Genomic DNA, 18,218 nt, shown 5'->3' on the forward strand with positions numbered 1-18,218 from the left:
CACTCAGCCTCCAGTGTGTAGCGGACTCAGGACTCAGCTGATCCACATTTGCAGCCAGTAGTTTTCATGCTCAATAAGAGACCCACAGTTTCACTAAGGATTCAGGCTACAATCTGACATAAACAATTATCCCAAGTATATCTAGAAATGCAAATTTTACAGAGAGTTGAAAGTCAGTTTCCATGGTGAGAGAGAAATAAATCTTGAATTACTATAAAAGCGACACTTTTAACAAACAGGAAAAACACATCCCTGTGTGTAAACTGAGATACCTGTTACAAACTTCCAGTAAAGATTCTATCTCAGCCTCAACTAGCGTGTTTCCAGAACATTTTTGGTGCTACCTTTGAGCTAACCTTGTTCCCTTCAAGGCTGTTCAGATACTAAGCTGTACTTCAGGCACACAGATGGAAAGCAGTTTGAGCTCTTTAAGAGAAACTCCTCCCCTATTCCCATCCAGCACTACAACATTATGTCTTTCTAAAACTGGAGGGGTAGCCTGTTTTCTCTCTTTCTGTCTATATAATATATCACAAACAGGGAGCAGACATAGGGTGACAGAATTGTGTGTTCCCAGGAAAGCTGGTGGGGAAAAAAAAAAGAAAAGAAGTAAGATTACAGGTAAGAATAATATTCTGCTTTCTATATAAAAATAAAAATTTTGAAAAACTCAATGTCACATGCTGAAATCAACATTCCAGGTAAAGCCAGGTGAGGTGCTGGGCATAGGCATTCACAGGGCAGCCGGCATCTCTCTGATGACTGGGAATTAAAGAATGGTTGGCGTGGGCATCCCTGAATAAATGCAAAATGCTCTTCTCTCTGTCTGGATTCAGCAGAACCTGGTCTAGCCCCAGGGGTCTCCTACTGGGACGCTCGAAAGACAAGACTAGTAAGCAAAAGCAGTCAATAATACAGACGGATACTTTCACAGCAGCATTTAAAAGAAATAGATATATAAAAATATATTTGCCTGCATAGACCTACAAATAGAGGTTACTCACAGAGATTACTGTAGCTCCAGCAGTTACCCATTGATCATAGAAAATGCCCAGTTCATCAGTTTAACGCTTGAGAAAAGTTAGCTTAAAAAGAAGCAAGCTAATTCAAAATATGCTGTTCTAGTCAACTGGAAGCAAATTAGTTTCAGATTTCCTGGCAGCCCCTTTTGCCCTGCACTGCACACGGTGATGGAAATGGAAGCACTTTGAGCACTTGGAACCCGAGCCGAGAGGAGCTGCTGCCTCAGTCCCTCTCACAAAGGCGGAAGCAGCCTGTTCTCCCGTTTGCTCTCCCTGTCTGCCTCTGCCGCTCTCTACCTTGGTAGCTTACCGAAAACAGCCACCGTAGGGCGTTTTTATATTTGTGAAAACTACTTCCAAGGAGATAATTGAGATGCCGGGAGTTAGCTTTAATGTAACCATGTCCCCCAGTGCAGCAGCAGGAAGCCCAGCAAAGGCTTGGAGAGGATTGTACCATCCTGGGTGACATCAGAGGTGGGGCTGTCATCTTAGTATTATGCAGCATTTTCTCTGATGCAAGAATGACACATGGGAAAGAGATGGGTAGGTTCTCTTTAAAAGGGTTTAATTCTTGTATTATTTTAACGGACAAGGGAAATGCAAACACATTGTTTAAAAGCTGCCACAGAATGACACAAATCCTGCTTTGCCAGTCCTTATCTCACTGCTAAGTGATGCTGCCATTTAAAGTCATTTTAGTGACGACTATATCTTGTTCCTGTGATTAAATTAATATTTAATGGGTGATTGCTGTTACTTGGAAATGTGACATGAGAAGACTCAAAACCAGTAACATCCATTTTTAAATATGAAGCCATAAACTTTTATATCACTTACAGTACCTTGGATGTATACAATGCCTTTCAACCCAGTCTCAGTATAAAAGCACCAAATGTAAAAACTAATAGTTTTATACATGAGAAAAGTGAAGTGAGGTGGAAAGTAGCACAAGATGAGTAAGATATTGTAATATTATTGATCCTTAATAGTGATAATGGCTATTAATACAAATATTAAAAATAACATGAAAATTCCAATCTTCTGTAACCCTAATATTTCCAACCAGTATGAGATGCATGGGCTGACAACACAAACCACTTCACAGTTGCTTTTATTCATTCCATATACATTTACTGAGTGCCAAACAGGGTGCTGAAAAATGTGTTCGGTTTAATTTGGAGAACGTTTCTGATAAGTAATAATATAAGCAGGATAGAAAGTATTTACTTATGTGCCAGGCACTATACTAAGCAGTTTTATTGTATTAATTCATCTATTTCTACCAGCGGCCCTGTGGGATGGCTACTATGATTAACCCATTTTATAGATGAAACTACTAAAACTCAAGAGAGGTGTGTGACTTGTCCAAGATCACACGGCTAATGCTGGCACAACCAGGATTCAAACACAGGCAATGTGCCTCTAAAGTCCACCCTCCCTATCCCTAAGCTAAAGTGCCTCCAGGGGGATTCCTTGCCAAGTAAAAGAAGTCTAAAGAAAGAATATAATTTTCAGGATTCAGAACCATAGCAAGCCAAAAATATCCACCTCTCAAGAAGCCTGGCCCAAATATAAGAGGATATAGATGAGAGTGTGCACCTAGAGACAGCACCAGGGTAGTGGAAATACACCCAGAAACAGAAGCTCAGTGCCGACTACCGGCGTGACCTTGGGCCAATGCCTTAAAACTTTCCAGCTTTAGCTTCCTTATCTCTGAGCTAGAGATGTTTAAATTACAGATCAGTATAACCACGTGGTTAAAGCAAACAATCTCGGCTATTAATCTGGATTCCGTCACTTTTCAATTATGTTACCTTGAGCAAGTTATTTAACCTCTGTGAGCCTCAATTTCCATCTGAAAAAAAAAAACGGGAATAATAATGGGGTTTTCTGAGGACTAAATGAACTGTACATACAAATACATAAAGCACTCAGAGTAGCAACCAGTATAGAATAAAAGCTCAAGGTTTTATTACTGATACTATAATCACTATGACTTTTAGTAGAATTACATTTTTTATAAAACTACCCACTTCCCTTTTCAAAATCCTCTCAAAGAAGAGCTATTTTTTGAGTTGGTTTCAACAGCAGAAAGGACAACCTTTGCTGGCTTCATACAAGCACTAACCAGTCCGTGAATCACCAATTCCCTATGAGATGTAAGCTGGATTTGTTGGGCAAGCCTTCTAAGACCGCTCCTTCCAAGGGGAGGAAAGAGGGGTAAGCGCCCTTTTGTTCTCCCTCTTCCTTATGCCTGGAATTCAGAAGATGGAGCTGGAAGTGAAGCAGCCCTGAGGAATTGTGAGCATCCCATAAGCTAGCGGGGCAAAGCCGAAAGCACCCCATACCCACCACAGACCTCCTACCCCCACCCACCATCTTCACATGGGGGAGAAATTTACATGGGTCAGGTTACTGAATTCAAGTTTTCCAAATGTCTATAGCATATCGCATTAGGCTTTAGTTAACACTTACTTTGACTAACCCCCTAAAACACCATTTCAAAACGTAAAGCTCAGAAATAAATTACTTACATGTTCTCTAGTCTTTTACAGCACCATCTCTTAAAAACATGCACAAAAACAGCACCTGCTTAGCAGTGCCATCTTCAACTCCTCAATTGTTTCGTTTTGTTTGTATTGATTATATTCTCTTATTCTCTGTGTTCTTGATACTCCCGTATTTGGGGCCTTGACTGTGGAGAGACTGTTCCTCCCTGGGCTGGCTAATTCCTAGAGACAGAAAAGACCCCTGTGCGAGCGTGCCTGTGATATACAAACCAACCAATCCAGAGCCACAGCAGGTAATATTCCCCCATCCTAAATCACCCAGGCCCAGGTCCTGGACAACTGGGGGCCATCCCTATAGCCCAAAGCCTGCCAAAATTATTCAAACTAGCCAATCTTAAACTTACCCAGCTTGGCTACCCTGTCTTGCCCGTTCCCTTCTGAAAAAACAAACAAACAAACAAAAAAACAATAAAGGCTCTGGGCCATGCTCCCCCATCTCCCATCTCCGGCTCCCATCCCAACCTGGTGTTTCCCTGTGATCCCGTGCAATGTACTGAGCCTCCTGTGTCTAAGGATCTGTAAGCATAAACCTCTTTCATAACAGTCATTTCCATGTCTGGATGTCTCCCCATACCTGAATTTTTAAAAACCCCATGTACAAATTTTAGAACAAAATTTTGGGAGGAACAAATGATTACTCACTAATTATCAGGAACAAAATTTCAAATGCACAATGTATTTCCAGACTCGAAAGTCACTAGTGCTTTCCAAAGTTTAGTTTGGAAATGACAAACTATAGGTAATAAATTTTTATTTGATATAATGTGTTATTTCTAAAAAATTTCAAATAAAGTAATATAAACAGGCAAGCAAGCTATTATTGTCCAACCTGATATAAGATTTTTAGAAATACAACTTTTTCACAAATCAAGACTGACTGCATGATATCGAGTTTTATTATCATAACATCCTCTGTTTTATTGTTACCTTTTTTTAAAGCACGGGATCCACGTAGGAGACAATAAGATTACTGGAGGAACTGGTAACAATAATTCCTTATGTAAAGTAACTTTTCCTTCATTGAACAAGTTCCAGTAAACAAGAAATCAGTTTTCCTAGCTCAATTTAATACTTTTTCAGTCTGGTTCTTAGATCTTGAAAAAAAAATTCAATGCCAATTTAAGGCTTATAAAAATTGAGTTTTTGTATTTTAGTCTGTTGTCTCCATTACCAGGTACATCTAAATGTTCAAGCTTAATCTAGAGACAAAATCAGAATTCCAAGAAGATATTATGTGAAATAAATCCAAGTGAGCCGAGAGGAGAGAGGTGAAAAGCCAAAACCTGTCAATAATGATAGTCATGCCAGAGCTCTGTACTCTAATACGCTGTTTTGAAAAGAAAACAAAACCTCAAAAGTGAAATTTAACTTATAAAGGGTATACATACGACCCTCCCGGTAAGCTTGTTGGGAAACATACAGTATAAAAGGTTTGTATGCTGGAAACATTACATGTAATAAAGAGGTAATTACAAGTCACCTGCAAACCTCTATAATTGTCCTAGAGCTACTTCACAGATGAACAAAGTAGCTAAGCTCATTGTCTTGAGTTACTGAGTGTGATCCCTCTCAGCACAGAAGTGATGTGTGTTCCCTGCACTGCAAACTGCACTGGGGGTAAGGGTGGGGGAGGGGGAACAAAGAGAAAAGGGGTCGAGTGGCAGAAAGTCACAATGAACATTTTGAGATTCCTGTCTTCCAGGGACCAAGCAAGATGCTTTTCACCTCTCAGGCCTCCCCTGTCACTTTCTAAGAAACTCTCTACCAGTTTCTGTGTCCTAACCCAGCCTGTGATAGAAAGGAAAGATCAAAAAAGAGCAGGAAGCAGATCTCACAGCAGGTCTCTGTCAGTCCCTAACCCAGAGCTTACTATGGATAATGCTTGCTACATCACAGACACCCAATTAATTGTTTCATTTAATCCTTAAAAACCTCCCTACCAGGTAGATATCAGGTATACCTAAATATAAGGCAACTCTAAGTAACTGTTAGGTTACTGTTAGAGTTCCAATGGGGCAAAAAGTTATTGGCCATATTGAATATTTAAATTTTTAGGATGGACGAAATAATCAAATGGCTCCTTATAATATTTTATTATGTTAATTTGCATATATAAAATCACATAATACATTAAAACAATAAATAAATGCGTTTTCGTTCGCTTCCACTTCAGGAAATGATTTTGTTCAAGATTTTCATGTGTAATTTGTCATAAGGATCTTTGCTACGACTACAGTCTCCTTATCTTGCATCTTCAGTTCTAAGTTATTTGAGATACAGCAATTTTTTAAATGTGTGATGGAAGTTCTATCCTAACCTACAGTATCCATTCACTAGCAGTGATCTGAACATCACTTACTGCATGTATGACCTAGAAAAGTCATCTTTAAGAAGCTGGTTTATCCAACATCCGACACCTGCACCTCCGAGAGCACTTCCCCAGAAAGAATTACTAAATGTGTGTTCAACTTGTTTTCTCCCTCTTTTTACCCTGTTTTAGTGATCTCCATAAGCATTCCAAACTGACATTATCTATAGTTATTTCAAGCTCATATGTTTTCTCCAAAGAATTCTTTGTTAATCAAAATAATCAAAAGAGGATCCCTAATACAGAACACTTTAAGAACTTAATGTAAGACCACTCCCTCTCTTCTGGTATCTTTTTGAGAAAAACATCCTCACCCTAACTTTGGGATATATTGAGTATTCATTCCTTTTTACAAAAGAAGAATATAGAGAAAGTTTAGGCAACCTGAAGCATATAGAGAAAGTTAACCCAACACACAGTTAAAAGAATAAGAAGCAACCCTCAGACCAAAGTTTACAAAAGGGGCATTTAGTTGGCAGCCCACATGTGAACATAAAGAAGAGCCAAAGAGAACAAAGTCACTCTTTTACATTATTTGCACTTTTTTTCTAGCACAGTTGGAGAATTTTAATCTTTCTTTCCCTATTGATTGTTTGCTGTCACTTACTTACAATCACACACACACACATACACAAACTTTATTTTCTATTAATATAAACCATATAAACTTTTTTTTTTTTTTTTTTTGAGACAGAGTCTCGCTCTGTCGCCCAGGCTGGAGTGCAGCGGTGCTATCTTGGCTCAATGCAAGCTCTGCCTCCTGGGTTCATGCCATTCTCCTGCCTCAGCCTCCCGAGTAGCTGGGACTACAGGCGCCCGCCACCACGCCCAGCTAATTTTTTGTATTTTTAGTAAAGACGGAGTTTCACCATGTTAGCCAGGATGGTCTCGATCTCCTGACCTCATGTTCTGCCTGCCTCAGCCTCCCAAAGTGCTGGGATTACAGGCGTGAGCCACCGCACCTGGCCATAAACATTTTTAATGAACACACGATGTATCATCAGTAATACAATTTAGTCATTGTTGAGTAGTCTGGGTATTTCCAGTTATTTCCAATATTATCCTAATTTTCTTTTTTTTTTTTTTTTTTGAGACAGGGCCTCACTCTGTCATCCAGGCTGGAGTGCCGTGGCGTCATCTTGGCTCACTGCAACCTCTGCCTCCCAGGTTCAAGCGATTCTCACACCTCAGCCTCCCAAGTAGCTGGGATTACAGGCATATACCACCACGTATAGCTAACTTTTGTATTTTTAGTAGAGACGAGTTTTCACCATGTTGGCCAGGCTGGTCTCAAACTTCCGGCCTCAAATAATCCATCCACTTCAGCCTCCCACAGTGCTGGGATTACAGACGTGAGCAACCGTGCCCAGCCCCTAAGTAAATTCTTATACTGACAACTGGATAATATGATTCAGAATGTAATCAAAATATTAGTCCAACTGATGCAAATGAAATAAATGTCCAAGAAGTCAGTGATATGTATCTGTTTTGTGCACTATTGTATCCCCATGTCACTGAGAACCCCAGAAAGTACCAGCATCAAATTGCAAGGTCAAGATGGCATAAAACACGGTTGCATGTACTGGGCAAGAAGCACTTTGATGGTGCGCTGAGAAACTGCTTTCGCCATGTACTGAGCCTGGGATGGAATCAGAATCACAGGGTGCGGGGTCAGCATGGGAGCAGGAAGCAAACAGAGGGACGGGCTTAAGGGGCTGACCTGAGGGGTTTATATAATATACCTCCAAAGAAAAAGCAAGAGCAAGTTCTGGGGGTAACTGAATCTCCCTAAAAGTAGAAAAGTCACTAAGCATCCAAATGGCATCTAAGTGGGCAGCAGGAACCAGCCAGAAGGGCTCGATAAACTGTACTTATCGAGTTGATTTCCGGCTAGCCTTTGGTTAAATTAGATTTGTAACTCTAAGCCGTTTCTTTTTATTTATTTTTTCTTTCTTTCAGTATAAGGTTTTCTTCAAACAGTCTAGTTTCGTCTCAAGTATCAAGTAAAGTGAAATGTATCATTCCACCTCTCTGTAGGGATGAATGAGGGTATCGGTGTGCTAGAGGGCAGGGAAGCAGGATCAGAACTCCAGGCCCAGGCCCAGGAGCAGAGCACATCGATGTGCTAGAGGGCAGGGAAGCAGGATCGGAACTCCAGGCCCAGGCGCAGGAGCCGAGCACAGTCTGGCCAACTAAAGGAAAGGCAGGGTAAAGGATTTCTTTTAGAATCCCTCTCTCTCACTGGCTCACAGGCAACATGCTCTCCCAGCTGCGGTTCTGCCACGGCTGCCATTCTGCTCCATTTCCTTGGCCTGTTGTACTTCTCCCACTCCCCTTTAGTGATAGGTGAAGGCCCAGGGATTAGTTTTTCACCCGCTGTTCTTCTTATTTCACATTCTCTGCCTTTCAAAATGCAAGAGCTTGGAAGCAATATCTATCATCCAATCAACACACCGGTGCGGTGGCAAATGTACCCTAAGTCAGTCAATATATATAAATTGCTTAAAACAGTGCCCAGCACATAGGAAATATTCAGTAAGAATTAGCTGTTATTACTACCAGTGCTGGGAACCAGCCTTTGCTACATTACCATGTGATTTGGGCCAGTAATTCTGCCTTTCTTTTCCAGCCTTTTGTACTCACTACAAAGTACATTTGTACTCCCAGGCTTTTGTACAATTAATTTTGAACCTAATTCAAACAATCACTGTAGGCAAACAAGATGCTTACTTCACGGGTTTTTGTAAGATTAAAATGACAGAAGTCACATGAAGCGGCACATGAAAACCTCAAAATGACTAAATATAAGGCTCTACATCAATAATTCCATAGCTCTATGATGATAATTTCAGGTGTCCAGACCTGACATCTCCCCTAGGCTTCAGGCTACCTCACAGTTCTGTTGCGTGAGAAGGAATCACCAAATAGAAACTATTACACAGGAAAAGCAAAAGATGTCAGTAATTTAGTCCATTCAGAAGCAACTATGTCAATCAGCCAGAACAGACATCTGAGGCAGGAGTCTAAACTTGAACTGGGATAACAGAACAAGGAGAGATGAAAGCAAGATAACTGTAGATCAGATTGTATTCTTTTAACCCCAAGAATAAAGAAAGGCAAATACAAAAGAAATCTTACCAAGCAGAGTTAACCATCTAAAAGCTACATTCCCATCTGTCTTGACAATCGGAACTCCCACCCTATGATAATAACGTAATGAGAAAAAAAATACAAAGTAAACCATAACCAGGAGAAGCTCACACATGGGCTAGTTAGCTCACTTTGTGGGAAGGTCTGAGGAGACATCCGGAAGGGACAAGTATCTCATGTTTTGAATGAAAGGGAAGGATCTGAGTTTTGTTTGAAGTGGTAAAGCTCTCAAGAGAGATTTTGGGTACTCTGTCCTGTGCATCTCTCACAGACAGTGGTCAAGTCATTGCCAGTGACAGGCCGTGCTGTTACATATCTACATTATCTCAGAAGGCCACCCCACCCTTTGAAAGACACCAACGGAAAACAGGAATCCTGCACTGAGGACAGAGTCTCTCTTTCCTGAGATCCTGTATGTGCTCTTGGCAATCAAGGAAGCCTGCTCTCTGAACTGTGTGCCCCCTGCACCTATCATCCCCTGGAAAGTTGGGCATGTCCAGAGAAGCAGAATAAAGCAAAGAGTCAACAATTCCCAACTGTCTGGCAGATGCCCCATGTCACACATTTAACATGTCAAAACCAAAGTGATTGTCTTCCCTGAAAAACTAGCTCATGGTGGAGAATTCCTATTTCAGATGCATCATTAACATCTCCTGTCACTTTACTGCCAAACTTCAGAGTCATCATATCTCCCCATATCTACAGTCACCAAGACTATCATGACTTTCTGAAAGTCTCATGCATTTATGCATTTATATTCCTATCAGAATCTCTTCTCTACAGTGCATACAATTAGTTTCGGAATTAAATGCCAACCCTAACAAGTCTCCCCTCCTCAACACTGGTTCATATCTTCCAATCCACTCTAAGCAATTTTGCTAGATTAATTTTCCTATAGCACTTTTCCTTTTTTAATTTCTGACAAAAGCACAAAAGAAACCTGTGTGTTGGGGGTTTTTATTATTACTCTTAGTTTACAGATAGTAACTGCACATGTTTATAAGATACAGTGTATTTCCACACACATATATGATGTGATATGATCAAAGAACAGTAATTAGCATATCTAACACCTTAAACATTTATCATTTCTTTGTGTTGAAAACATTAAAAGTCCACTCTTTCGGCTATTTCAAAATATACAATAAATGTTTGTAAATTATACTCACCCAGTCCTGCTACAGAATACTAGAACTTATTCATCCTAGCTAGCTGTACCTTTGTATCCTGTATCCGTTAACTAACCTTTGGCTATACCTACTCCCCTTCCCCTCCACACTTCCCTGCCTCTAGTAACCACTATTCTACTCTACTTCTATGAGATCAACTTTTTTAGCTTCCACATATGGGTGAGAACATGCGGTATTTATCTTTTTATGCCTGGCTTATTTTACTTAACATAATGTCCCCAAGCTAACTCATCCATGTTGCCATGAATAACAGAATTTCATTCTTTGTTACTGCAAAAGAGTATTCTATTGTGTGTATATACCACATTTTCTTTATGCTTTCATCTGCTGATGGACACATAGGTAGATTCCCCATCTTGGTTATTGTGAATAGTATTGCAATAAACATGGGAGTGCAGATAGATCTTCAACATACTGATTTCCTTTTTTCTGGATATATACCAAGTGGTAGGATTGCTGCATAATATGAGAGCTCTATTTTTAGTTTTTGAGCAACTTCCATACTGTTTTTCCTTAGTGGCTACACTTTTATTTTATTTTTGAGACAGGGTCTCGCTCTGTCGTTCAGGCTGCAGTGCACTGGTGCAATCTTGGCTTGCTGCAGCCTTGACCCCCTGGGATCAAGTGGTTCTCCCACCTCAGCCTCCCAAGTAGCAGGGACTACAGGCACACACCACCACCTCTGCTAATTTTTGTATTTTTTGTAGAGATGAGGTTTCACCAGATTGCCCAGGCTGGTCTTGAACTCCTGAGCTCAAGCCATCTGCCCACCTCGGCCTCCCAAAGTGTTGGAATTACAGGCGTGCACCACCATGCCTGGCTTCCTTAATGGGTTTACTAATTTACATTCCCACCTACAATGTGTTAAGAGTTTCCCTTTTCTCTTAATCCCACTAGCATTTTTTTATGTTTTGTCTTGTTTTGTTTTGTTTTGTTTTGTTTTGTTTTGTTTTGAGACGGAGTTTTGTTCTTGTTGCCCAGGCTGGAGTGCAATGGCATGATCTCAGCTCACCACAACCTCCGCCTCCCAGGTTCAAGCAATTCTCCTACCTCAGCCTCTCGAGTAGCTGGGATTACAGGCATGCACCACCATGCTCGGCTAATTTTGTATTTTTAGTAGAGACAGGGTTTCTCCATGTTGAGGCTGGTCTCGAACTCCTGACCTCAGGTGATCCACCCACCTCAGCCTCCCAAAGTGCTGGGATTACAGGCGTGAGCCACTTTGCCCGGCCTATGTTTTGTCTTTTTGATAACAGCCATTCTAGCTAGGTTGATATAATATCTCATTATGGTTTTGATTTGCATTTCCCTGATGTTCAGTATTTTTTCATGTACCTGTTGGCCATCTATATGTCTTCTTTTGAGACGTGATGTGTCTGCTTATTGAAGAGACTGTCCTTTTCCCAGTGAATGTTCTTGGTGCCTTTGTTGAAAATGAGTCGGCTATAAAGATGAGATTTATTTTTCTGGGTTCTATATTCTGTTCCATTGGTCTGTGTATCTGTTTTTATGACAGTACTATGCTATTTGGTTACTATGGTTTTGCAGTATATTTTGGAGTCTGGTAGTGTGATGTCTCAAGCTTTGTTCTTCTTGCTTTGGCTATCCAGGGTATTGTGTGGTTCTAGGCAAATTTTAGGACTGTTTTTTCTATTTCTGTGATGAATGACACTGGTACTTTGATAGGGAATGCACTGAATGAGTATACTGCTTTTTGTAGTATGGCCATTTTTACCATATTAATTCTTGCAATTCATGAAAATGCAATGTGTTTTTATTTTTGCATACGCCCGCTGCAATTTCTTCCATCAGTGTTTTATAGTTTTCCTTGCAGAGACATTTCATTTCCTTGGTTAAATTTTTCCCTAGATATTTTACTTTTTGTAGCTACTGTACCTGCAATTGCTTTCTTACTTTCTTTTTCTGCTATTTGAATGTTGGTATACAGAAACACCACTGATTTTTCTAAGTTGATTTTGTATCCTGCAACTTTACTGAATTACACTATCAGTTCAGAGGTTTTTATTTTTTATTTTTATTTTTTGAAGCTTTCACAGTTTTATTTGTATAAGATCATTTATCTGGCTAAAACTTCTAGTACTCCTGAAAAAAATGGAGAAAGTGGTCATTCTTGTCTTGTTCCAGAGCTAGAGGAAAAGTTTGCAGCTTTCCCCAGTTCAGTATAATGTTGGCTATGGTTTTCTCATATACGGCTTTGACTGTGTCGAGGTATGTTCCTTCTTACCTAACTTGCTGAGAGTTTGATTACAGTGCAGTTTAAATCCAATGTTGCTTTGTTTGTTTTCTGTATAGATGATCTATCTGATGCTTAGAGGGGTGTTTAAGTGCCCAACTATTACTGTCCTGTTTAAGTGCAATTTAAATCTAATAATATTTGCTTTGATTACCTGGGTGCTCCAGTATTAGGTACATATACGTTTATAAGTGTTATATCTGCTTGCTGAATTGATCCTGTTATCACTGTATAAAGACCTTGTCTCTTTTTACATGAGTTTACTTAAAGTCTGTTTTATCTGATATAGGAACGACTACATTTGCTTGCTTTTGGGTTCTGTTTGCATGGAATGTCTTTTTCCATACTTTCACATTCAGTCTACAGTTGACCTTTGAATAAGATGGGATTTAGGGGCACTGACCACCACCACCATGCAGTTGAAAATCCACATAACTTTTGATTCTCCAAAAACTTAGCTACTAACATATTAGCCTACTATTGACTAGAAGTCTTACTGATAATATAAATAGGGAATGGACACATATTTTGTATGTTGTACGTATTATATACTTTATTTTTATAATAAACTAGAGAAAAGAAAATGTTACTAAGAAAATGATAAAGAAGAGAAAATATATTTACTATTCATTAAGTGGAAATGAATCATCATAAAGGTCTTCATCCTCAACTTCTCATTGAATAAGCTGAAGAGGAGGAGAAAGGAGTTGTCCTCATCTCAAGGATGGGAGAGGCAGAAAAGGTAGAGGAAGAAGAACAGGAAGCAAGAGAGGCAGGCACATTCAGTGTAAATGTACAGACATAATCATAGTTTCTGTCTTTTTAACTTTTTCATTTCTCCAAAAATGTTTCTTCTATACAGTACCAATCCTTCTTCCACTGTTTGCTTTAGTTTCAGTGCCCATATGATAGAAGGGTCAACATCATAAAAGAAGTCAAAAACAGTCTGGAATCACAGGAACCATTCTGCCAGATTATCTCATGTCAATTTGTTTTCTAGAACTGCTTCTTCCACGTCTTTTTCCTCATCATCTGGCACTAATTTTGAAGCACTCATCTCCAGCAATTCATCTTCTGTTAACTTCTCTGGTGTGATACCTATTTGCTCTTGAATTTCTCTGATATCTACATCTTGAAATCCTTCCTCACCACCCCTCATACCTTTTTCCCCATATCTACAATATCTTGTCATTATTTTCTTGATTGGCTCAATTGTAAATCCTGTGAAGTCCTGCACAACATCTGGATAAAGTTTTCTCCAGCAAGAACTTATTGTTTCAGATTTCAAGGCTTTCACAGCTTTTCCTTTAACAATGGAATCTTCAACGATGCAATCTTCCAGACTTTCACGATGTTCTGTCACGGTTGTCTTCCATAGCACTAACAATTCTTTCCATAAAACACTGTGTGTAGTGAGCCTTAATGGTCCTTATGACCCCCTGATGTAGAAGCTGAATTAGAGATACTGTGTTTGGGGGCAAGCAGATGACTTCGATGTCTTCACTGTTGAACTCATAGAGTTCTGGGTGGCTAAGGGTATTGTCCTATATCAAAAGAACTTTAAAAGGCAGTCCCTTACTGGCAAGGTACTTCCTGAACTTAGGGACAAAGCACTGATGGAACCAATCCAGCAGAAGAGTTCTTGTTGTTCAGGTCTTCTTGTTATACAACCCAAAGATTGGTATCTGTGTTTATCTTTTCTATTCAAGGCTCAGGGGTTAGAAATTTATAGACAAGGGCATTCCTCATCATAAATCCAACTGTATTTGCATAAAACAATACAGTTGGCCTATCCCTTCCTGCCTTAAATCCTCGTACTCACTTCCCTTCCTTACTAATAAATGTCCTTTGTGGAACTGTTTTCCAGAAAGGGGGCACTTTTTTTCTACAAGAAAAAAAAGAAAGAAACCTGCCAGGCAGATATCCATTCTTCTCAATGATTTTCTTAATGGTGTCTGGGAACTTGTCTACTGCTTCTTGGCTGTCTGCTGCTTCTCCTGTTATCTTGACATTTTTTAAGGCAAATCTCTTTCTAAAATTATCGAACCATCTTTTGCTGGCATTACATTCTCCAAGTTTAGATCTAACACCTTCCCTTTGCTTTAAGTTGTCATACACTAACCTCATTTTTTCTTAAATCATTGTAGAGTCTATAGGCATGATTTTCTTATAGGTATCCTGCATCCACATAACAGCTACATTTTCAATATAAAAAAGTTCAAGGTTTTGTGCCTACTGAGGGAGCTGCAGTGACAACAAATTTCCTTTTTCTTTTCTTACAACGGTACTTACACTGCTGGATTCTTTTATCTTGAAATGGCAGGTGACCACAGCTACAGACCTCAATCCATTTGGTACATATCAAGCAATTCACCCTTCTTATAACATCATGAATTTTCCCTGCTTCTTGGGAGCACTTCCAGCATCACTAGTGGTACTTTGTATGGGTTCCATGGTGTTATTAAAGGTTTATAGTATTGAAATAAACATGATGAAAAATACATGAAAACCATGAGAGACAACTCTTTTTTTTTTTTTTTTTTTTTTTGGGGAGACAGGGTCTTGCTCTGTCACTCAAGCTGGAATGCAGTGACACAATCATAGCTCAAACTCCTGGGCTCAAGACATCCTGACACCTCAGCCTCCCAAGTAGCTGAGACTACAGGTGTGCACCAACATGGAGATCACTTTTTAATACAACACATAATTTACTGGACAGATGAATGGCTCATATGGAGCTGTTAGCATCACACAGCGTTTTAAGCAGATACAACACTCAAGCTCATTGCAATAGCAACAACAGGTGGCTTCAACATTATTATATAGTACAGTATGTACTACAGTTAATTGTATGCAGTTATGATTTAATACTGCATCTTTATGTTTCTTTACATTTCTCGGGACTGCAAATGGCACCATGTGCAGTCTGGTGTATATAAGTTTTGATAAATTTTAACTTTTTATACTAGATGTGTTTCTATTTCATGGTAATAAATGATTAAACTAGTAGCTACATATATTTTATGAATTCATGTCACAACTCTTGTTCATTTTTCCAGTATTTCTAGTCTACATGGTTTGTCTGCAAGTTTTCTCAAATTGTTGCAAATCTCCCAAAAAATTAAACAACATATTTATTGTTTAAAATATTTGAATATAAGTGGACCTGTGCAGGTCAAAACCTGTGTTGTTAATAGTCAACAGTTAAAGTGAGTTTCTTGTAGGCAGCATAGAGCTGGGTCATGGTTTTTCATCCATTTAGCCAGTCTATATCTTTTAAGTGGAGAATTTAATCCATTGACATTCAAGGGTATTATTGATAGGCGAGGACATACTCTTGTTATTTCGTTAATTTGTTTTTGAAGTTGTTTGTATATCCTTTGTTCCTTTCTTCCTCCTTTCGTTCCTTTCTTCCTCTTTTTCTATCATTGCAGTTTGGTGGTTTTCTGTAGCCTAAGTCTTGATTCTTTCCTCTTTCTCCTTTGTGTATCTGCTCCACCAGTGAGTTTTATAATTTTGCCTGTTTTCATGATAGTGATTTTCATCTTTTCACTTCCAGATGCAGGACTCCCTTGAGCACTTTTTGTAAGGTTGGCCTAGTGGTAATGAATTCTCTCGGTTTTTGTTTGTCTGGGAAATACTTTATTTCTCCCTCATCTCTAAAGGATAGCTTTGCTGGGCATAGTATTCCTGGCTGGCAGTATTTCTCTTTCAGCTCTTTGACTATGTATCAGCCCATTCTCTCCTAGCCTGTAAGGTTTCTGCAGAGAAATGTGCTATTAGTCTAATGGAGAGTCCCTTAGATGTGATTTGACTCTCCTCTCTTTCTGTTTTTAGAATTTCCTCTTTGTCCTTGATTTGTGTCAATTTGACATAAATGTGCCTCAGGCAAAAAGGAAAAAAGAAAAAAAAAGACCTTTTTGGGTGGAATTTATTTGGAGACTTTTGAGATTCCTGGCTCTAGATGTCCATATCTCTCCCCAAACTTGGGAAGTTTTCAGTTATTATTTCATTAAATATGCTTTCTATGCTTTTTTCTTTCTGTTTTCCTTCTGCAAATCCCATAACACAAATATTTATTTACTTAATGGTATCCCACAAGTCTTATAGGCTTTCTTCACTTCAGAGATTCTTACGCTTGATCAAGTCTTCTATTGAAGGTCTCTGCTGTATTTTTTTATTTCACTGATTGAATTCTTCAAATACAGGATTTTTATTTAATTCTTTTTTATAATTTCTCTCTCTTTGCTGAATTTCTCATTCACATGGTGAATTGTTTTCCTGACTTCATTAAATTGTCTCTCTTTTCTGTTTTTCACTGAGTTACCATAAAATTATTACTTTGAATTCATATTCCACCAAGTCATTGAATTCTTTTTCACTGAGGTCTGTTATTAGAGAGTTATTATGTTTCTTTAGTGGTGTCATATTTCCTTGCCTTTTCATGTCTTGTCTCCCTGTGTTGATGTCTGTGTGTTGATGTCTGGTGGAACGGTAGCCTCTTCCAAACTTACTAGACTGGCTTTTGTACAGAAAGACTTTCACCTTCAGTAGGGTTTTACTGTGCTGGTTGGAAAAAATGTGGTAACTGTTTCCAGACAGGTGCAGTAGTAGAGTCTCTGTGCAGACTCTTCATCTGCATTCAATGTCAGCAATAACTGTGGGTGCCTCAGTGGCCTATGTTGTAGATGTTCGTGGCAGTGGTGACAGTGGCATAGGCTGCTAATGTCTTCAGTCCTCCTATTCTCATTTTCCACACAATGAGGAGACTTAGATGAGGGGATTTCTCTTGGTGTCAGGTCTGACATGGCCTACAAGTGGCTGCAACAGCACTGAGTTGCTTGGAGTGGCTGTGGGGCCAGGGTCCTAGGCTCAGAATCTTGTGAACCTACTGTGGCACCTGCATCTTGGAGTGCGAACTTGCTGTCTGTGAAAGGATTGGATGTAAGTTGCCCCCGGAACCAGGATCTGTGACTCAGAGCTACTCCCTAGCAGCTCAGGCTCAGGGGGCCAGGTTGTAGCTGTGATTTTACTTTTAGGGTATACAGTGAAGCACTCACCCAACTCCAGGAAAGTGATACTCTGAAGGTTTAGGCTCAAGGTGCAAGGTATGACTGCGATTTGGGAACTTGACCCGAATGGCAACTCGGGTCCCAGGGCATGAGTCACCTTGTGGTAGTGACTCTAGACCCTGGGTTGGCAGTGATCGTCAGCATCTGAGCCTCTGTGAGGCCAGGTGCAGTGGTAGCAAGTACCTGAGAATGGCAAAGAATAGCTGTTTTTTGCAGCATGGTGGGGTGAAGAGTGTGGGGTCAGGAAATAGCACATTGATGATTCCATTCCTCAAGAACAGATATGTCCCAACAGCTCAGACTCTAGGGCCTAGACCAGCTCCACGGAAGCAGGATACAAGAGCTGTTTGGTCTATAGGGCAGTGTGTCTCAGCTAAGCCACTGTTCTACTTCCCTGTTATATGGGGTGCTATGTCAGTTCAGCCCAGGGATGTGCAGCTACTTAGCTCAGCCAGGGCACTGATACCCCAGGGACCAATGTGCTCCTTCAGCTCAGGCCTGGGGGCCTTGACTGTTCTGGATGGCCCAGGCACAGTTTCCCCAGGATGCAGGCTGCTGCTTCAGCTTAGGTACTAGGATATAGGACCTTTCT

The 18,218-nt window shown here is 39.9% G+C and overlaps 1 protein-coding gene and 1 long non-coding RNA gene across 12 annotated transcripts in view; one reads left to right on the forward strand and one right to left on the reverse strand.

Annotated features, from left to right (window-relative positions):
- PSD3 (pleckstrin and Sec7 domain containing 3) overlaps window positions 1-18,218 on the reverse strand; it is a 713,864-nt gene that overhangs the window by 356,186 nt on the left and 339,460 nt on the right. The window contains exon 1 of one of the 11 annotated variants that reach the window (XM_034965714.3): window positions 1,333-1,458. The exons of 9 other annotated variants lie outside the window; for them this stretch is intronic. Coding sequence is in view for 1 of the 2 variants with exons in the window: in XM_008977296.6 (XP_008975544.4) it covers window positions 1,005-1,035 (31 nt within the window). In the remaining variant the exon portion in view is untranslated. Of the gene's footprint in view, window positions 1-1,004; window positions 1,133-1,332; window positions 1,459-18,218 lie in introns of those variants that run through there. One more of the 11 variants, XM_008977296.6, reaches the window with a different exon arrangement.
- LOC129398597 (uncharacterized) lies at window positions 3,690-7,432 on the forward strand. The gene is made up of 2 exons (XR_008626348.2): window positions 3,690-3,825; window positions 7,058-7,432. It is a non-coding gene; the product is annotated as an uncharacterized LOC129398597 (long non-coding RNA).

Source organism: Pan paniscus, chromosome 7, assembly GCF_029289425.2.
Source record: "Pan paniscus chromosome 7, NHGRI_mPanPan1-v2.0_pri, whole genome shotgun sequence".
NCBI classification, from domain to species: Eukaryota; Metazoa; Chordata; class Mammalia; order Primates; family Hominidae; genus Pan; species Pan paniscus.